Genomic DNA, 22673 nt, shown 5'->3' with positions numbered 1-22673 from the left:
TGGCAAAGGGAGCCAGTGAACAAACTGTCTTGTAAAAAAAAAGATAAAAATTGAAAAGCCATAGGCACAAAAAAAGAGAGCTATGAGGTCTGAACCTTCCGACCCAAAAAATAGCTTTTTATTTTACTTTTAAAAAACTGTTGGGTGTCCAGCTGCCCTAGTGCTTGCCCTAAGCGAATGCCTTATACTCGGTCATAAATGCTGTATCTTAAAACAGCCTCGCGTGCTTCTGTGATGCTCTATGTGAAAATCCCCCAGCGTTTCTCGTATTATAACCATGTATATTCACATTATTTGTGCGAAATGAGTGAAATATTTCAAGGCATTCATCATTCCTACACTCATAAGCAAAAATAGCGACCTGATAATCTCTCATCTGGCCTACATTCATAATCTTCAGCTTCTTAAAAACATGAAAACGTGTCATTATTCTCTTGCAGATATACTTCGATTAGTCTTGCTGCCTTGTTTTGTAAATTCTGTATACGTTTATAATTTTGAATAAAGATTTTAGCCCGTAAAACAAAATCACAATAAATGTAAGGACTAATCAGCAAATGATATAGCAGACGAAGAGCGTCAGATGGCAGAAAATGTTTCAGCCTCGTATTACATCAAACCCCTCTGGCCACTTTGAAGCAGCCAATCACTGTGTTGTTTCCATGACAAATGTCAATCCAAGATATTGTACATAGTCAACTTGCTGTAGCAGTTTTTATGCAAGCAGAACTTTTCCAGCCAAATTAGGGGATGTTCCTACTCTACTGTAACCTTTAAAATTCGTTTTATTCATATTATTAAATAAAAAAAACAAGTTTTTTAACTGAAAGTAAGGAGCGACATTAAAACTTAAAACGAAAAGAAATTACTTCGTATATGAAAGAGGCTGCTTCCTCATCAACGCCCCGCTCTTTACGCTAAAGTTTGACTCTATCAATTCTTCTTTTTAAAACAGTAAAAAACTTTAGCGTAAAGAGCGGGACGTTGATGAGGAAGCAGCCTCTTTCATATACGAAGTAATTTCTGTTCGTTTTAAGTTTTAATGTCGCTCCTTACTTTCAGTTAAAAAAACTTGTTTTTTTTTATTTAATTTCTGAACGTTTTTGAATCAATGCATGTTTTGATTTTGGCTCTCCGCAGAGGAATAATTAAAACGAAATTTGCATTTTTTTTTTTTGGCTAAATGGCTTTCTCATAATTTTGATCGAATGATTTTGAGAAAAAAAGAGCGAGGGAGGAAGCCTAGTTGCCCTCCGATTTTTTGGTTAATTAAAAAGGCAACTAGAACTTTTAATTTTTTAAGAATATTTTTATTAGTAAGAGATTTACGTAACTTATAAATTAGCTTACGTAAAGAACTTTTGTATTCTCATATTTTTATTACATATATGAGGGGGTTCACCCCCTTGTCAGATCCTCGCTCTTTACACTAAAGCTTAAATTTTGTCCCGCTTCATTAAGAATGACCCTAGAATCACAAAAGCCGTAGAATAAATAGTTGAAATTACTAAAAATACTTTAACGTAAAGAGCGAGGTATTAGGAGGAGGTGAGCCCCTCAAATGGGTAATAATTTCTGTTTGTTTTAAGTTTTAATGCTGTTCCTTACTTCCAGCTGAAAGTACTTTTTCATATTTATTTTTTCATTGTGTTTTTAAATAATGCTAGTAAATCCTGCGCTCCCTTCATGGAGATTTTCATCCCCCATGACAAATTATCGATGAAAAGTTCCCCCAGCATATCCCCCTCTTCTCAACCCCTCCCCCAACCAAAAAAATCCTCCTGAAAACGCCTTTACACTTCCCAATAACCATTACTATATTTAAGCATTGGTCAAAGTTTGTAACTTGTTGCCCCTCCCATGGGGACTGTGGGGGAGTAAGTCGTCCCTAAAGACATAGTTATAAGGTTTTTCGACTACGCTGAATCAAATGGCTATCTCAGAATTTTGATCCGTTGACTTTGGTAAAATAATTAGCGTGGGAGGGGGCCTAGGTGCCCTCCAATTTTTTTGGTCACTTAAAAAGGGCACTAGAACTTTTCATTTCCGTTAGAATGAGCCCTCTTGCAACATTCTAGGACAACTGGGTCGATACGATCACCCCTGGGAAAAAGAAAAAAAAAACAAAAAAACAAATAAACACGCATCCGTGATCTGCCTTCTGGCAAAAAATACAAAATTCCACATTTTTGTAGATAGGAGCTTGAAACTTCTACAGTAGGGTTCTCTGATACCCTGAATCTGATGGTGTGATTTTCGTTAAGATTCTATGACTTTTAGGGGGCGTTTCCCCCTATTTTCTAAAATAACGCAAATTTTCTCAGGCTCGTAACTTTTGATGGGTAAAACTAAACTTGATGAAACTTATATATTTAAAATCAGCATTAAAATGCGATTCTTTTGATGTAGGTATTGGTATCAAAATTCCATTTTTTAGAGTTTTGGTTACTATTGAGCCGGGTCGCTCCTTACTACAGTTCGTTACCACGAACTGTTTGAACAGATTACCACGAACTGTTTGAACAGATAAAAAGCTAAGTCTTGTAAAAATGTAAAGTTGGCTGAGAGCACTGTTCACTTTCCCAATAGAACCTCCATACAATGACTAGAGAAATTAATAGCAATATCATTGACAAACGACGTGACGCATGCTTCCGGCAAGTGAAACCTCATTCTATCAACATGTAATAAATAAAGATTGTATTTTGTGTAGGGCTTTCGTCTTTAGCTTACGAGACTGTAACTGCAATGTTCGGGAGATGTCTTGGGTTTGAACCTTTCTTGCCCCAAAACATACGCTAATAAAATATTTAAGACACTTATTATGGATTGCTAAATGAGTAGAATTTTTTGATCATGGGTTAATCTAAACTCTCCTCCATTCGAAAATGGCTTGGCAGACCCTACCTTGGAAGAAACGAGAAAGATATTGGGTAACAGCCCTCTCGCTTCTCAGCAGTCATAAAAGATAATAAAAAATGTGGGCAGTCTTCTCCCTAGTACTTTAGTGAAATATAGATTTGCTTTGCGTTAATATAGATTTGCTTTGTGGTAGCTTCACAAACTTCCATCAAACATCGATTTCTAATTTTTGAAGTTGTGTATTGAGTTGTACAGTGCATAACATAGTGAAGCATATAATAAACAAAAATAACCACAAATAAGATCTGATTTATCTGCCCCCCCCCCCGGTGGCCTTGAATCGCTTCTAAAGACTAAAATATAAATTCTGCTTTAGTAGAAACAAGATTATGACAAAGTCTTAGAATACCAATCAAGTCAGAAAAAAAATGGATGTAAAAATGTTTGTAGCAATTAATAAATTCATATTTTTTTTAACTAACTAACATTATTTTTGTTACTGTTTTCATCCTTTTAGAACTATTCAAGTTTGAATTTTTTGTTAAATGTAATTCTAGTTCGATTTCTCTAATATTGATTTCTGTTCGCTTATGTTTGACATCTCATTTCAGCTAATTTAAGGTCATTAAAATTTTTAAATATTCTTCTACATTACGAATAAAAATGAGATTTTTAGTAAGATGTGCAAATTAGCATTGTTAATAGCTATCTCTATACATATATAGAACGAATTTCCAAGAAGAAAATGTTTGTGAAAGTTCGTGCCATATTTTAAAAGTAAAGTTAGGATTTCAGATGAAGTATTGCAATGGAAGCGTTTGATATTCAAATCAGCAGAAATTTGCTTACATTTAACTTCACTTCTAAATCGACATGAATCTACTGTGAAAGAAGATATTTTACCTAATCAAAGATTGCCAATAAGGATGGTGTTGTCGCTCCTAATGTCCTCAATAAAGCTATTCTAACATTTACAGTTTACTGGATGTAGCATTCATTTTTGTACATTTTTTCCTTTTCTATTATAATATTGAAAAAATTAAATGTACATGAAACTTTAAGGGAGTCCTATTTTTGATATCAGTGAACTCTTAACCATGAACTGAGCTTGTTAGTCTAATATTTAGTAAATTTTTATTGACGCGCTCAAGCCTTCAAAAGGGTTGGAAGAAAGACTTTTTTGTATGGTTTTCTTTTTTCCCCTCTTCAATGTATTGAAGAGACTATGGACTAAACAGAATTTTCAATTTGGGCCATATTTTTTGTTTTCAGTAAAGCGAAAATGGCACTATACTATTTAGGGTTTAAGGACAAAAACACCACTCTTATCTGTGATAGGTTTGTTTAGTCTATGCTTGGCATCATTATTTCTTCTAAATTATGATTGCTTTAGGTTCATTTCTTCATTCATAGATATTTCTACTCGCAATTAGGAGTCTAACAGAAAGAGATAGATATCTCTTTCTACTCAATTAGGTTTAAAAGATTTAAGCCTTAAATTCCTTCTTTGCTGTTTATGGAATAGCTTATCTTCATATTTAAACGCTGGAAGTAAAGAAGGTAGCGTTCTGGACTACGGACTTCAGTTCTTTAATCTTATAATTTTCAGTATCAAATCGTATCTTCTCTAAAGTTTTCAAAAGTAAGTTGTTGTTTTTCAGAAACACCATTGTGGCGTGGAAGACTGATAATAGTTAGTACAAGAAATTGGGAAAACAATCTTTATCGCCTAATGGCTCTTTAAGTATTTTTTATGCTTATTAGAATTTACGTTTAATGCCACGTTTGTTCGAGTATCCCAGTTTTTTGTTCTTTCGCCTTGAATCTGAAAGTAATTATTATCATAAAAATTCTTGATTAAGTCATGATTAATACTTTTCTGTACAAAGGTACGATTTGGGTGATTTGGTATTATCAGGATTCAGCAAAGGACTTAACTGCTATAAGCTCCAACATGCCCCTTCAAAAAATCCGATGAAAAATTATCAAGTAGGCTATATCCTTACTTGAGTCAACTATATAGTTTTTCCGCAAAATAACGAGACTGTGGTGCAAGATCTACAGGCAAAGACCGAAGCTCAATTGTCAAGTGATTGGACACTTCCGATAGTATTGTCGATTTACTTTTGACAGACTACAGAAAACTATTCGACTTTATCAAACTCCTCACTGCACTAACTAATCTGAAAGAGATGTGAGCTAAAAAGCAAATATTATGATTAGGAGAATTTTCGCACGGGGGAGACGGCAATTAATTTACCCTTTGTATGCCGAAGATACCAGCTCTGAGGGGTCAAAACTTACTTGCGGCTGCCCCAAATGAACGAAAGTATGAATTGTCATCAACGTAATCCTAGCCTGTCAAGTGCAAAGTCTGAAATGCGATAGTAAAGCAGCAGTTTGACTCGACGTTTTACACGGTCTTCATCAACCAGTGTTTATCAAATAGCCTACAAATGAATGAACAGAAATTGAAAGTAATACGATCCAAAACACTCCAACAGGACATTAGAATCCTAAATGTGCCGTTTGCAACCGTTTCTTCTGCAAAAATTGTGGGTGTAACATTTATAAGTGACTAGCTTGGTTGGTGGGGCGCTTCGCGCCCCACCAAGCCCCCCCGCGTGCGTAAGTCGTTACGCGCCATATTAGTTACGCGCCATTGTAGTTGTGTCCCTGTGTCCCACCTGTGAATAGAGATAGATATAAATATATGTTTTTAACTACGTAAAACATGCGAATATACAACATTCTTCGCTGTCCCATTGTCTGTGCATATAAATAGATTGTCAGGTTTACTGACTCTTGAACATGCAACATATAATTGTCCATGGGAAAAACGTATTCAGATCTATACCTCATTATTCTAATGATGTGTCCCTGTGTCCCGGTCGTCATTTATATTCCCTGTGTCCCGGTCGTCATTTGTGTCCCGGTGTCCCAGTTTGTAATTTCTCTTTGAGTGTCCCGGTCGTCATTTATATTCCCTGTGTCCCGGTGTCCCGGTCGTCATTTGTGTCCCGGTGTCCCGGTCTGTAATTTTATTCGAACAATCCCTGTGTCCCGGTCGTCATTTATATATCCCGCCTGTGCCCCCGGCGTCCCCGTTGTAGTCGTGTCCCTGTGTCCCGGTCGTCATTTATATTCCCTGTGTCCCGGTCGTGATTTGTGTCCGGGTGTCCCAGTCTGTAATTTCTCTTTGAGGTTCCCGGTCGTCACTTATATTCCCTCTGTCTCGGTCGTCATTTGTGTCCCGGTCTGTAATTTCTCTTTGAGTGTTTTTTCTTTTTAGTTTTTTTTAGTTTTTTACCTTTTTTCTTTTTTAGTTTTCTTTTTCTTCTTTATTTTTCAGCGTCACTATGAAGTACATATCGACGAACCTTTGTTTTTTTAACTTAAATCTGGTAGGCATTGATGACCTTATCCAAGTCAAAATCCCAAACCCAATCATCATCGCTATCATTTTCAGTTTTGATATGTTTTGACTCTCGCTGTCCAGGTGGATTTTCATCTAACTGCGCGGTTTTGCGTTCTTTAGCCGCAAGCCTGTTTTCTTGCTGTTCTTGTGATTCCCCGGCACGCTTTCTTTTCTTACTTTCTCTATCAGCTGCAAGCCTGTTTTCTTGCTGTTCTTGTGATTCCTCGGAACGCTTTCTTTTCTTACTTTCTCTATCAGCAGCAAGTTTTTTGGCATAAACTCTTTGAGCAGCTTCCTCGGCTGTTGCCATTGTAGGTTCTTCAGTCATTTTACAATTAAACATTTTTCCGTGAACGCATGTCTTAAATACCGTTAATGACGTCACCGTCATAGCAAAAATGATGACAACTAACTTCATGACGTCAGTCGACACAGAAACATGACGTCACCTGACAGACAGACACACAGACAGACAACTTATTTTTATGTATATAGATTGTTTGTTTAAGCTGCATTTACATAATATTACGCAAAAGCCACAACTTAATTCAGGTCTAGCGAGCATGTGCAGGTTGGACTTCTCGGATTGCCAGTTTCTGCTGGAGTATACAACCAACGTCAAGCCTGTCCTTAAGTATTCATGTCTCCTGTTTGAGGCCCCAAACCCAAAACAAGATGTTCAAAATCGCGCTAGTAAAATCAGATCGGAACCCGCTTCAGCAACTACGAAAGTGATTTGCTCGAACACATGATTTGCATGATTCGATCGAACACATGATTTAATAGTGAAATTTTGGAAAACGCTATTGGTAAACAAGAAGCACCCATCTGTTCTTCCACCATCCGTACAAATCAGCAGAATTACTCGGCATCACAACAAACTACAACTCGTAAGTGGCATCCGAAAAGGTTTGTAAACTCCTTCGTTTCATATTTTGTAAGTGTATTTAACAAGTGACTTTTTTTTTCTTCTTTTTTCTGTTTTCTTTGACACATAATTTAGCGTTCACTTGAGTGCTACGATAACTATTTAATAAAAAGAATACGAATTGGGTTGAAGCATTGTAGAAGGATTCGACATCAAGTTATTCAATTTTGTAGAGGGCTTTCGATAGGCTACAAGAATATGACGTCCTGAAGAAAATTCATGCATAGTATCTGTGAATATCTATTAAAAGGAAATGCGAGCTTGTTTTCTGATTGTCTACTGCTAGTTGTCCTATATGGATTCATTCCCCGCGAATATCTGTCAACGAGAGTCGTTAAAGGCATCTCTCTCGGCTGCTAAAGTCTACATCACCTCAGGACGCTTGTCTGGTATTATATCTATTACCTAACGTGGATGTTCGCTGTATGCTAGTACTGCTGGTGATTGAGAAGATCAAATGTTACGAGTACTGCACTTTGGTGCTCCGCTTCTATTGGGGAATGATATTACCGGGGACAATTTTTTTTTTATAAGCCCCTCTCTTGGTTCCACCAAATGAAGGTAATGCATATGCTTACAATATCGACGAAGAATTAACCCGAAGTATTGTGGAATATCAAATGCTGTTAAGTAGGTACTGTGTCCCGTGGATCTACGTATTAAAAATTGTGTTAATATCGGAATAAAGTAATTATCGATTCAAGTTCTTTAGAAGTTGTTGGTATTTGAGGGAATCAAGTGCTTAGCTGCTTTATTTAAGTAGTTAAGTACTTTATTGAAAAAATGAATTATACTTGAGCACTTCTTCGGCACTTTGATTCACTACTTATGTAATGCTTCAGGCGGAAGTGTTTGAATTATTTTGCTGCACAGCTTATGATGCAGAAAAAGGTGAAATCAGTTTTTAAAATAAGGTTACATCAAACTATTTCACATAACACTTTGAAACAGTAAAATGGATTTTTATTACTTCCTTGTGCTAGAAACGGAAAGCTTGTCTGAAGAATTTCATGACTTTTGAGGGCAAGATAGATTTTTGGACTTTTTCCATGGTCAATTTTCATTAGATTTTTAATGAGAAATGATTTGTTGAAGTTGAATATGTCTCGGCAAGTAGCACTGGCAAATGAAAATTTACTTGAGGAATTTTAAGAGTGTTATAGCCATCTATGTTTTGGGCATGATAGTATTTTCTAGATTGTATGGCTTATAAATGGAGGAAAATTCCTCTTGCGCCTTTTGACTATTTTTAATATTTTTATTTTCTTTTAGACTGCTTACCCAATCACAGAAGCTTTGGATCCAAAAGGATATATCATGTATAAATTGTTTAGAGATCAAACCAAGTATGTCAATGGTGTTCATATGAAGGACTTAGGTTCTCTGAACAGAGATCTTTCGAAGGTACTATTTTTAGTAACATTGTTGACCGAAAAGTAGGATATGAATTTTCCTTCCTCCCCCTCCCAAGATGTAATTAAAGATCGTCTTACGTTTGAATCTTTTGATTCTGATCAAGCAAACAAAATATTGTACAATGGGGATATCGAGCTATGGTTTGTCACTGACTTGTGAAAAAAATTTGACAAGTTGTCCAAAAAAAAAAACAACTTGAAAAGACTAAGCTCACGAGCCCTCTGAAATAGCATTCTCATTTGGCTTTCTGGTCAAAAGCAACGAACGAGGATTCAGTTTTTCGGGAAGCTTGCTTGTAATTTCCAAACTCTAGCTTTAGTTTTGATTTCAGTTAAAACTTTTTTAATTTTAGCCAAAAAAGTTTGCTTAAAGACTAACATTTAGAAAATTTTGCTAAACGGTTGAGTAAAGAATATGTACGAAAATGAGTAAAAATCATTTCAGAAACAATATCACTTGTGAGAGGAAAAACTGCATTGAAAATGAAACTTTATGACAGATACTCTCAATTTCAACCTAAATTAGGAAATGTTGTTAGTATTTTCTTCTTTTCATCTTCTTTAAACGTTTCCTTTAGCTTCTTCCTTAGAAATCCCTTAGGACTGTAACGTCAGTTTTTATATTTTTCCTTGCCTAATGTTAGACCTCCTGTTTTTGCCTTACCTCTTCACAAGGTCTTTATTATTATTTAGCGAAATAGCACTACTACTTTTGCAGTTTTCTGTTTTTCATGATCAGCGATCTCTAGCTCTAAAGGGGGAAGAGATTCAAACTAGAAACTATTCCTTGGTGTGGGAATCGTGAAGTGGGGCAGAAATAGTCCCAGTGAAGTTTATAAAATTTTCCGGCAGTTTGACACAAGATGTTTTTCGGCAGGGTACGCAAGTGGACATGAACTTTCTCATAAACAAAATTGATTCGTTCACTTAAAAGTAATCTCGAAATTTGTCATAACGTAACAAATATTTTTATATTCTACTGGTAACTTTTTCTTCTAAACAAGGTAGAATTTTTTTCAACGCGTATAGATAAATCTTTATCATCTAAGAACTGGAACAGATATCGGTTTTACAGAAATGAAATTTCTTCTGTGACTCTCTATTTTGAAGTTCTGAATTTACGAATTTGCTATATTTTGTCTCAAGTAAAATGCCCTAGCTTCGAAGCTTGACTTTTTAGAAACCAAATAAATTTGAATACTGATAGAACTGCATATTATCTCCGAAAACTTAAAAAAAATCGTATCTCATAAATTTGGGGCGAATATTACCGGAAATCCTTATTTCGGAACCGAAGTTGAGATTTTTTTTTCTTCATTTTCGATTTTGATGTTTATTATAATTTAGATGTTTAATACCATGGGAAATATGCAGAAAGACTCGTACTCGTCTATATCTGAAAATGAACTATGCACTAACAAATAATTTCTAACTTTGTCACCGTGCATCGACTTCCTCCACAGTCTCCACAAGCTATCTCTAAATAAAATAGAATTCATTTTCCAACGCGGATATACAGACCTTGATTGTCCAAGAACTGGATCTAACATTAGTTTTTCCGAGATAAAAAGTTTGGATACAGCAAATTAGTGATTATACTATTTTGGTACTTTTTCTTATTTATGACTTGCATGATTTTCATACGAAACTTGGTTTTGAAACATAAAATAATTATTTTATAAAAAAATTTTTTTCCATATAAATGTTTTCCAGCCAAGTATTTCCAATTGTTACAAATAATTAAATTTTATAATTGAAACAGTTTTAGTTGGTGAGAAACCACCACTTTTGTTAAGTTTACGGAATACACTGCTTCACGGATATTGATTAACCGTAGTAAATAGTGCACATTCTTAATACAGGTAAAAACAAAAACAATGTAGTCACAGAGTTTTAAGATTACTTCGTACACATAGAACTTATTTCAGAAGTTTTCTAGTTACACGTTAGTAATAACTTAGAATAATCAAGCGCATCTGCCAACATGAGACGGAGCATGACAATTTATTAATGTAAACGTTTTCCAACTAAGTATTTCCAACTGTTATAAATAATTAAATTTTATAATCGAAATAGTTTTAGTTAGTGAGAAACCACCACTTTCGTTAAGTTTACGGAATATACGTTAGTAAGATTACTTCGTACACATAGAACTTATTTCAGAAGTTTTCTAGTTACACGTTATTGTATCTAGTTACAGGTTAGTTTAGCTTTACAAATAATAACTTAGAATAATCAAGCGCATCTGCCAACATGAGACGGAGCATGAAAATTTAATACCCTTGAGATATAGCTGAATTTGTTGCACTGCAACTGGGATCCACGTGTTGGAGTGGCTGCAGTACTCCCCGGGTCTTGGCATTGGAGTCTAGTTGTAACTAAACAACATACGGCTTGTTTGTATTCTGAGAACTCGCCCAAGCTGCCTTTTCATACCCCATAAATGGGTTAGTGTGAACATCAAATTATTGCATTAAATTTATTGCAAATAAATTAAACTTTGCATTTGGTCACAAGTTATGGCTAAAATTATCCTTGAATAGTTGTTCTAGAAAATTGCTGGTTTTTCCTCCTCTTCTGTTGACACATTTATATTGGATGAGTGGCAAGGAACTGTTCATTTTTATACAATTCTAATTAGGGCTTATGCCCTAATATAATATGGATTTAGCTTTGGATCTAAAATGTTTCTATGGATCCAATTTTAGGAACTGTTGGGAGCTAAAATGTCACAAAGCCTGGTTGGGGTTTAGGGGTTGACAGACAAGCCCCCTCCCCCCATGAGCTTACTTATGTTGAAAAAAAGTCTGTACAACATTACAAAAAATTTACTGATCTAATTGTGGCTCTAGTGAATTTTTTATGGATCTAATATGAGTAATTATTGTGGCACTAAGGACCATTATGTTTTTTGCTTGATGAGTCATACTTACTCCCGCCTTTTACCCGTGCTATTTAACAACACATGGAAAACTATGGGTTCTATAACTATCTTAGTTCTATGACAATCTACCTTAGTTCTGCCCTAGGAATGACGCATGGACGGATGATAGATAGACTTATCTATTAACAAATGAATTGACATCATTTTTATAAAATCCTAATTAGGGCTTATGCCAGATTTGCCTCTCACTCAATCGGACTATCTGTCTTGGCTTTTTCTGCAATTAGCCATGGCTTGATGCCCACAACTACTTGAGTTTTAATTCAAAATCTAAACACTTCTGTAATGTATTACTTATAGACGTCTAAGTTGAGTCGGATCTACATATTTATAGTGTAATTTTCTATATTCAACACGCAATATTTTCACTTTTTTCTTATAGGTGATTGTTATTGATTGGAATGACAAGGCCTTAGCAACTCACCCAAGAAACCTTCTGCGGCTCAAGAAATGGAATGGTGAAGATACAGATAAATCATTGTTTGACCTAGCTTTGTTGCTAAAAGGTTAGTCTTAAACGGCTTCTCTAGAGCTTATTTCGTTCTTTAAATACGATCTAAGCCCACACAGGCTGTACATTACGTTTGACAAAGAGAAGACATAACTAAAAAAAAACAAAACAAGAAAAACGAGGGTGAGTTTTTGTCAGTGAACAAAACAAAGCAATTAGACAAAGGCAGATATTTTGGCATGGACTTCTGCCTAACCGTCCTCGGTGCTAAAAAAAGAAAAAAAAAAGAAAAAAGAAGAACTAACCTTTTTTAGTGAACTCTAACACAGTAAAATAAACACTTAAAGAATAAACTTCTGATTTGTTAGAGTTCATCACAAAATGTTAAATTTTTTTTGTGTTCTTTTTTCGTGCACTAAGACGGCTTGGTGAAGGTCCTTGCTGAAATATCTGCCTTTGTCTTCTCGCTTCGTTTTGTCCACTGGCCGAAAATCACCTTCGTTTTCGTTGTTGTTTTTATAATAATATTGTCACTTTTTGTCAAACGTTCGTTCTGTATACTTTAGCGAAACAGATGCCTCTCATTGTGGATTCTATATAAAAAGCCTTTCAACGGAATGTCAAATACCGCCGCTTCTTGCCAATCAAATTGATCAATGCTGCTTTCTAAACACGGTCTTTTTATAGTTTCATGCCATGCCCTTGGTACAAAAATTTATACGTTGAAGAATCCTTGCTTTTGCATCTGCGTCTTAATTTCATACCGAGGATTTTATAAGTATTTAGGTTTAGAATTTTCGATTCCTTTCACTTTGTGTTTCCTGTCCTTTTTTAAGTTTGATTGTACCAGAACTTTATAAACAAAAAATGCACGTGCCTTAGGCTGAATTTGTTCCTAAATGTTTGCTATTCAGTAGGATCACCAACATCACAGGATTCCTGTCTTATTAAAAGGATTTTAAAGCAAATGATAGGCTGGTATTAAGTGGTTAAATATAACAAGGTTTGATCATTTTGACTGATATCCTTCAGCACTGATATCCTTCAGAACCAGTTGGAGCAATAGTTAAGCTTACTTGGTCGTTTCTTCTAGAAAGTTAATTTGTACGCATAAATTCAGGAAAAGAAATAGAGGCTAGGGTCGGCCAATTTTTGTGTCAAATTTTGCTTTAACCCATCTTTGGGTTGAACTATTAACTACTGAGAACAGTGAAAATGGAAATTGATTTTTGAATTGGTTACCTGAAAACTTGCACAACCATATATGCAGTTTTATATGCGGGCGCTAAATTAAAAAAAAACAAAAAAAAACTTAAGCTGAAAATCAGCGGAAAATTGGCTAAAAAATAAGACACCAAGCAGCATAAGAAGTAAGATGCTAATCTTTAAAATGGAATAAACAGCGGAAGCTAGCAAGAATCTGACCTCTATTCTTCTTTCTAATCTTTATGTGTGTGCATTGGATCTTGCAGGTGCAACCAAAAATTTGGTTTTATATTAACCTAAAGGAGATTACAAAGGAGTGATTTCCTCTACCAAGCTAAAGAAAATTAGGGAGCTGGTTTTATTACTAGCTCTTTTCAGCACCTTTTCACATTACGGGAAAAAGAAATTTAATCAGTGGAAAATGAGAGCAGCAACATTAGCGAATTAGTTATCCTATCCTTTGTCTAAAATTACATGCTTTCTATAAATTTCTTACACTTACCCAAAGTTTAGTTAAGTCTTAGAATGATTATAGTAGCTGAAGCTTTATGAAAAATAAATTTAAAATGCGTTTTAGCTGTGAAAACGGTGAACATAATTCACCTATGAAAATTCGAGGTACTCTTTCCTTTAGTCAGCAAAAGGTCATTTTCTAATAGCCTTTTTTTCCTTTTTTGTGTAAGTAAAATAGTTCTTTAAATCAAACAAGAGAATAGAATTCAACCGTCATGACTCAGTCCTGAAATCATTCAAATCCCTGACTTGAGAGACTGCCTTGAATAGCGCGGTTGATACTATTGTCTCTTTATTAGTTTGGTTCGGTTGAGTTTTTGAAGGAGATCTATTGAATTGTAAAAAAGGCAGAATGAAAAAGAGAATTAGTGGGTGACGATATCAGAATATGCTTCATAGAGAAAAAAGGACATCCCTTAGAATCCGAAAACATGTCACATTTAGTGTTCTGGAAAAGTCAGCTTCACATCAAAGATCTCTAGGGCCTAAATTACATTGACTATCTGCGTTTATACTTCATCTTTGAGTACTATCCCAATTTAGTGCAACTGTAGACAAAAAATTCTCCATGTTTGTGTATATAAAAACCAAATCGATAATTGCTTAGATACTTTGACTCTCAGGACTGTGATACATACGAAGTAAATTGTGCAACATTCTTCAAACTTTGTATGTTCATCTGTCATGACACCAGTTACCTGAAGAAGGAGGAAAATTGAGAAGTGCCTGAGTCATCAGACCCCTTTAGTCTGCAGTTTTATAGATTATGAACAAGCGTTGTATTCAGCCAATAGAAGAGCTTTAGCGAAGGTCTTATTCTTGTATGGTATACCAAATAAATATATTGGAGTGATTAGTACTATGCATGCGAACAACATTGCTGCGGTTAAGGTAGGAAATGAAATTGGTAGCTGGTTTCGTATTGAATCAGGAGTTAGGCAGGTTGCGTTCTTTCCCTATTTACATTGATCATTTTGATGAACTTTGTACTAAGGAACACGGCAAAGACTATGGGAGAGCATGGGATCACGTTGGGAAGTAAAACTCTCCTAGAATTAGATTATTTGAGTATCCTACATAAAAACGTGAGCAAAAATAGGCTTGAAAATCAATGTTCAAAAGACTAAGTCGCTTAGACTGGGAATAAATGAAGGCGAAGAATGATGATGGGTAACGACAGGAGATCCGGCTAGTATTATTAGCAAAGATGGTGGGTGAAGTGAAGACATTAAAAATAGAATAGCCAAGGCCCAGGATGTTATTCTATTGAAAAAGCTAAAAGAGTAGAAATAAGTCTGCGAACCACGATCAGAATTTTGGAAGTTGCAGGGATGACAGTGGTCACGTATGGGTATGGTTCTGAAGCATGGATGTTTTGAGGGACGGAGGAGGATTTGTTAAGATGTTTACCAGGGAATTTACTACGGATTATTTTGAGTTCCCGTCTGACTGACCATATTTCAAACAGTAAGATGCCAAGCTTACAACAAATGTATTTTTAAATCTAAGGGACCAATTTGTCGCTTTACTTCAATTAAAATACCCGAAAAAGCATTTTCAATGAAAATATCCACAAAAAGGGTATTTAAAGTCTAGGGAAAACAAGCTCCTCTTGCCCCCACCCCTATTGACGCTAATGACCTCAGAAAATATCTGTCCATATTAGTAAGGATTGTTTTTTTCTTGCTATTCAACTATTGAAAACGCTTTGGTTATTATTTTAATTGCCAGTGATTCTTTTGTCCAAATATGATTTTAGAAAAAAAAAAATGACACAGGTTTCATTGGTCAAAGTGAAATGGTGTATCGTGCAGTTGGCGAATACAATTTAAGGTTGTTTATCCAATTCCACTGGTGACATTTGGAGGAAGGTATAGAGACAAAAGGCTTCAATCGCACCTATAATTAAATATATATTCAACTTAATGGAAGAAAATCATCTACTTTTTAAGGAATAAAAATGCAGAAAGTAATTTGTCAGCAATTGTTAGATTAGTTTGCCTTGATCAAATTTGAAAAGTCACCCGATTTGAGAAGGATCAATGGTCATTCGTTAGATTGATTTTAAAAGTGAATATGTATTAACTTAATTGTATTTGTTTACAGCAATCGCTTCTTCCGGTGTTTCTGATGTTAGAGAAGTTTTAGACTATTACAGACAGTTTGATGATCCATTAGAGGCATTTAGGGAAAATCAAAGAAAAGTTATGGTAAGCTAATCTTCTTTCTTTTTCTCCAAAAAATATCATAAGCAGATTGTGTTTTCTTCCACTAATCTTTCAAAGTAAAATATTCGCTGGTTTATCGGCTGTGGAGTAGTGAAGATTTGGTATTGTTCTAATTCTTGCTGTGGAATTGCTGTGTTCTTAATTATCTTTACGCTCCTTTAATACCGATTCCTAAAAGTATTTACATGTACAAAAAACTATGTAAAATATCAGTATAATAATTGGAATTCTAATTAGATTATTGCAGATTAATTAAGCACCAAATGTTTTCCTGAGAAATTTTCTAAGGATAGTTTTAGGTACACCTTTGTCTGGCCGTATTGCAAACAATAAACAACATGATATGGCTTGATCCCACTTTCTAGGGCTATATTCAAAGAAAGGTTAATGTTACGGATGAAGGATAACACATTGCTAAAGATTTTCATTTTTGGCCTTCTGTCGGGGCCAACCGAAAAGGAGGTCGTCCAGAATGGGATAGGAAGAAGTAATGTAAGGGTGCTCCCTTAAACGGAAATTGGAACCTTTTAGGAAGGGGTAAAAAGGGATCATTGAATAAATTAGATCGGAGATGGATCATGCACAGATGCGCTGGACTCAAGCGGCTTGGTATCACGGTGCTTTGTCTGTAGCCGTAGTATTATTAGTAGCGGTAGCAGCAGCTATAGTCATTTCTTTTATTCAATCAAATTTTAAAGCTCCTTAGAAAGGGAGAAACGCTAAATTGACAATCTTGTTTTATATGCAACATAATATGAGGGATGAGAAGGAAAATACAAATTTTGTTAATCTTCAAATTCCTAGTTCTGTAAAAACCTCCTATTCTCACTCTTACCTCTGAGCACCAATAGGCTCTACTAGACATTAAATTTTTAGGTTTTACTTGAGTATGGTGTTTTCTGGCGTTGTTTTGATCAAAGCTTTTAAATACCTACACGAACTGTTACAAGGTACATTTTCCAGTATGGACGAAAGTAGGTTGTATGTAATCATCGAGATACCCAATTGTATACACACGTGTATAGAGTAATTTGTTGGCTTTCCGTATATTTTTTTTATTGTATAATATTATATACTTTCGGTTCTCCTTTGCTATACAGAGTAACTTCATTATTTAAACGATGAAAAGTTCATATTATGTGGAAATTTTGCTGTGATGCTCTGCTTTCTCCTTCCATTCTCTCTTCTTGTTCAGTAGTCTTTGGTTTTTGTGTCTAGTTGCTCCGCTCGTAAAATAATATCAGAAGTCATGAAAAACTATTAATTTTTTCATTAAATTCTTTTTTGCCACATGATTATCATGTGCAGAAATTCTTCTCTGCTGTCCATAAAAGAATTGAAATAGATTCAATTAAGGGTCAATAATTTGATGTCCTTTTTTAGTAAGTAATTTACGCTAAGGGAAACTCTTTCAGCTTTATATTTATTTTCATATTTCAGTTTTGTCGTACTAGATCGTATGCTTTATCATGTTAACTTGTCGTTTGATGTGAACATTCATCTATTTTTTGGCCTTTTCGTCATGTGATGCCTGAGTTCGCCTTGATCTTACGCAGCCACCATGCAATACGACCTCAACACATCTTTCTGACTCTGGGATTAAAATATTCTATAGATTACCGAAGTCAAGCTGCTTTCAAACCGTTCATGTTAACAATAGAAAGGAGCGATTTGGCCCAATAGTGACCAAAACTCTAAAATAGAAATTTTGGTAACAATTGATACATCAAAAGAATTGGCTTTTTATCTTAATTCCAAATATTTAAAATTAATTATTGGATGGGTACAATAATTAATAAAATTATTGTACCCATCCAAAGCTAAGAGCCTGAGACAATTTCCGTGATTTTCTAAAAATGAGAAAGCAGCCTCAAAAAGTCGAGATATCTTAACGAAAATTGCACCAACAGATTCAGCGTATGAGAGAAACCTACTGTAGAGGATTCAAGCTCCCATCTACCAAAATGTTTTTTTTTGTTTTTTGTCAGGATAATAGTATCAAACCATTGATCCTAGGAGATTGGGAGAGGGCTTATTCAAACGAAAATTAATATTTCTAGTGCCCTTTTTAATTGACCAAAATATTGGAGGGCAACTAGCCCCCCTCCACACCTCTTTTTCCAAAAGGTCATCCGATTTTGAGATAGCCATTTTGTTCTGCATAGTTGAAAAGTTCAATAACTATGTCTCTGGGGATTAGCCTCTACAGCCTCTGGGGAAAGTGCTATCAGTTATGAAACTAACCCATTGCTTACATATAGTATTTGTTATTGGATTGTATACGGACGTTTTTCAGGGCTGGTGGATTGGGCACGGTGAAAATTTCATTTCAGATGAAAGAAGAATAAAGAGAATTTCTCTTGGTTAGGGGATTTTTCTTGGAGGAGGAGGCGTATCTCCTGGCGGTATTCGAAAACGATCAGAAATTAAATAAATAAATACAAATTTATCAACTGAAAGTAAAGAGCAACATTAAAACTTAAAACGAACAGATTATTTTGTGGTAAGGAGGGCTGGTAAGGACATCGCTCTATAAGCTAATGTTTGACGTTTTTTTTTCAAATTTTTCAATAACAACTCCTGAAATACAAGGGCCGTTCAATTGGAATAAGAAGCTTTTTTAAAGTACTTAAAACATGAGCGCTAGGAGTGAGGTATTGGAAATGGACATCTTTCCTCATATACAGAATAATTTCTATATATTTTAAGTTTTAATGTTCATCCTTTCTCTCGGTTGAAAAAAAATTCTTGAATATTGAAGAATCTACTCGTTCCTTCTTAACCAATGAAATTGAGTTCCATATGCGATAGATACTGTTTTCTAGTCGCTTGCAGGACAAGGTTCATGTTTTTGTTCCATGCTTTTTCGCTTACGTTATTAATTCATTTGATTTAATGACTTCTTGGCTTTTGTATCAGTCGAAGAAACCAAAAAGAGAGGGGCACAGGTCGTTTTGATTTTTTAAGTGGTGCAAAAATTGATAACTCGATCAGTATTAGTAAAACCCACTAATATTCTATTTCCTTTATCACGGTAGTTTTCTCCCTTCACCTGGTTTATTATACCGTTATAATGCATTAAAAATTTCAGTTTAGATTTCCCATTTCTGAACTACTTACACTACGGTACGCTGTTATGAGAGACTCAGATGAGATATGGGAGACTGTGAATAAAAACATATTCAAGCCAGAGCCAAGATTGACTGGTCCACTGGTGTGACTTGTCTGCGTCGTGCGTAATATACTTTTTGTCAGTGATACAAGAACAGTGCATGTATAACTGAGTTATTTAGGATAGATTGCTTGTAGCAGTTCCAAAGGTGGATTTGACCAGTGCAACCTAGTAGAGGGTAAACAACTGGGCCAGCTAAGTTTAAAACCCACTTCTGAATTAAAATCCTATTTTGAGCTATTCTAGTTTAAATTCACTCGGTGTAATAGTGCCAATTAACTAAAACGTAGGGTTAGAGGCAAGGATTTGTCGCACGAAGATAAATTTTTTTTTGGGAGATTCTTGGGGGGGGGGGTGGATTTTCGTTTTTTCTTTGATTTTTCAATGAAAATAGAAAGAAAGTACTTTTAGAATCCTTCTATTGGCACCGCTGACTAGGTACTACCATCGTAGATGATAGATTAGGGGTCATAAAATAAGTTCACAAAAGATTATTCAACATGCTTCTCGAGAACCCAAGTAAAAGTTCTCTTATATATCTCGAATTCCCTTGAAATTTTTTCATTAAATACTTGTATATAGCCATTTATTTATCGACATTCTAAGCCTATGGTTGACATCTTGGAATGACTCTCACGCTATTTTCTTGTCCTTCGTCTGATTCACTACTGTTTCTGTCAATCTGTTCTACAGGGTCTTTCGATTATATCTGACACCTTCCACTTAATTTCGTCGATATGTGGATATGTAAGGAGTTGAGGCAAAATGTATTTTTTAAATCTAGGGAGACGATTTTTTTTTTCCAGCATTTAAATGAAGGTATAAAATAAAAAAGAATTTATCAATGAAAATACAAAGTATGAATATTCAAAGTGGGGGGGGGGTGCAATATCTATTTTCTTTTCTTTGCAGAAACTAACTGTTTAACATTAACCATTTACTTGAAACCTTTTTAGAATGGCTTTTTTACCTTATGTGAAGTCTTTAGCTTGGCAAAGTAGGAGCCTTGCGTTAGTCTTTTCGGTAGAGAAAGTTGACATAAGTGGGGAATAACCGGAAAATGGAGCTAGAAAAAAGCGAAATACTGGTCTACTGGGAAGCTAGTTGCATTCTGGGAACCCAAGCACCAACTTGGTCAACGTGTGGAGATTAAGTACTTGAGGGACTGATGCACGAGGTAATTTACATAAAATTACGATAAATGACAACTTCATTCAGTCTGGGATTAACTCTATTGTGACCCCATTGTCGGCTTTGGAATCTAATGATGGTGCTGGTTCATGGTAACTGATCGATTAGGTAATTTAAATGCTACAATACAGTTTTTTTAATTACTATTTAAAACTCATAAGAGAGGGGATGATTATACTTATAATGTCACTAAATCCGTGTTTTCATAAAGTATCTACTCATACTTAACTTTCTCATGCTTTTATTTCCAACTAATTAGCTTTCCTAAATTGTATTGCGATTTTTCAATTTTAAAAAGCTAGTTCCAGCTAATTAATGGACTAGCCTCTAGAGTTATACTGGAACTCATTTTTACTTTTACTAATGTCTAGACTTCAACTGTTACTTTTTTCGCTAACTTCAGCTGGTTTATGAGTATTTAACTTGTTTGACAGTTAAAGTTTTGTTCAAATGTGTCGGAACTATACTATGACTTTGCTTTAGAATTTTCTTCAGCCATGGTTGTGAATTTGCTGATTGAGGATGTCTTTCTTTGCAGATCTTTTACATGCTATGTTATTTTGATATAGTTATTTCAGTAAGTCTTTCTTTATATTATGTTTAATCCCGATATTTTAACAATGATTATATTTTGACTGCGCATTATTGATAAGTTGGACTTTAGAATTATTATGGCAGGAGAACTTCCAGGTCAGGGTTATAAATTCAAATTGCTCAAAGCCCTTTTAGGATGGGTTATCTCTCTGATGAACATAGATTGATAACATATTGACTTTTTCTAACAGCGTGTTCTTTTTTATGGGTTCAAAAATTGGTCTTATTAATCTCAAAATTACCTGTTCTCGGTTGTTACATGTATAGTGTTAGTTTTTGGCTGTTTTTTTTCTTGATACTAGACAATCATGTCAGGTTATGTCCTCTTTCAAGAACGTGTTTCTAATGGTGTCAATTAAGTGATCAGTTCTTTCTCCTTTTTCGATTTCCCTTTTATTGAGTTTTTTTCCTGTTTTACTCGTAGATTGTGCTTTCTTTTTTTTTCTGTTAAAATTTAATAATTACTTTTGAATATAATTGCTTTAAGTGGAAATAAATACTGATGTTTTCAGTATGTCTTTCTCTTTGTAGTGTTTTTCAATTTTTTTTTTCTCGGATATGAAAATTATATTTTTGTTGTAATTTTCTTTTGGGTGTTTCGAGTTACACGAGTTAAAAATTAAACGTTTTAGAGCTAATAGTGAAACAAAACAAAATTGAACTTCATCTTTTAGGAAGCAGAAGAAGAAAGACAAAGACATTTAAAAGAAGCGAAGCCAAGTTGGACACCAAGCATTTTTGGAAGAAAATTCTGATTTACATCACATTGTTATCTTTCTGAAATCAATGTAATTTGAAGTTTTTTAAGTAAATACAGTAATAAAAAAAAAAAAAAATCATAGAGCTACCAGTCATATAAGCATGCCTTTAACCGTAGTAATTTCAAGAAATGAACCTTTTTAGGCAAATCGATTACCGCCACTTTTTAAAGAATTTATTGCATCGGAAATTGGTCCTCTCATATAGAAATTTTCTTTTCAATGTAAAGTCCTCCAGCGTGACGAAACAACTTCGAACAAAGACAATTCTGTTAAAAGTCAGTTCAAAACTGAAACTTATGTATATTCATTTTCTATATTCTAACACAAAATACCTTCTTTCCTCGCTTCTTTTTCTAAAAAAAAAAAAACAAAAAAAAACTAAGTTTGTCAGCTTTATCCCTTTACTATTTGTTCGTTTTATGCGTTTATCCGGATCAACTTCTGAACGGTTCAGACGATACGTACGTATACGGAACATGAGTATGTAGACTTAACTAAGACTATATACGATTTTAACTTCCGAGCCCAAACAAGTGAACATCCCGGTCGTTGTGGGAAAACATTTATACGTGTCGATTGCTCTAACTCAGTTAGGGGATTCTGCAATGTGATTTTTGATCGCATCTATGATGCAACCCTAGAAAAATAGAAAAAACTCGATGATTATTGAAAGCATTACAAAAATTAATCTCTATTTTTTTGAAGCTCAGAAATATTTAGACATACAGAGCGAACCGTCTAATTCTTCATTGTTTCGTTTGTAGTGGCGCCATTTGTACATCTGTGATACTATAATTTTTTTTTGTCTTTTTTCATGCATTTCAAGGTCATATTAATCTTCATTGGAATGACTGCTAGGTTACTTTTTCTGTTCCTTCTACCGAAAATTTAAAAATGTTCAAAGCATAAGGGGAGAACGCTATTCTAGGCTATTGTCTCTCAATCGTAATTTATGTGAAAATTGAAACTTAATAGCCCTTCCCCAGCCCA

General features: G+C 34.8%; 1 protein-coding gene across 1 annotated transcript in view; it reads left to right on the top strand.

The window, feature by feature from the left end:
• Positions 1 to 21758, top strand: part of LOC136029140 (mitochondrial import inner membrane translocase subunit TIM50-A-like) — a 50259-nt gene extending 28501 nt beyond the window's left edge. Inside the window, exons 5-8 of the mRNA XM_065707232.1 lie at positions 8481 to 8612; positions 11950 to 12073; positions 15844 to 15947; positions 21597 to 21758. Of these exons, the coding sequence (XP_065563304.1) occupies positions 8481 to 8612; positions 11950 to 12073; positions 15844 to 15947; positions 21597 to 21677 (441 nt within the window). The 3' untranslated portion in view covers positions 21678 to 21758. The remainder of the gene's footprint in view (positions 1 to 8480; positions 8613 to 11949; positions 12074 to 15843; positions 15948 to 21596) is intronic.
• The last annotated feature ends 915 nt before the right edge of the window (positions 21759 to 22673 follow it).

Source organism: Artemia franciscana, chromosome 7 (assembly GCF_032884065.1).
Source record: "Artemia franciscana chromosome 7, ASM3288406v1, whole genome shotgun sequence".
Classification (NCBI taxonomy): domain Eukaryota; kingdom Metazoa; phylum Arthropoda; class Branchiopoda; order Anostraca; family Artemiidae; genus Artemia; species Artemia franciscana.
This window is presented reverse-complemented; position numbering and strand designations above follow the sequence as displayed.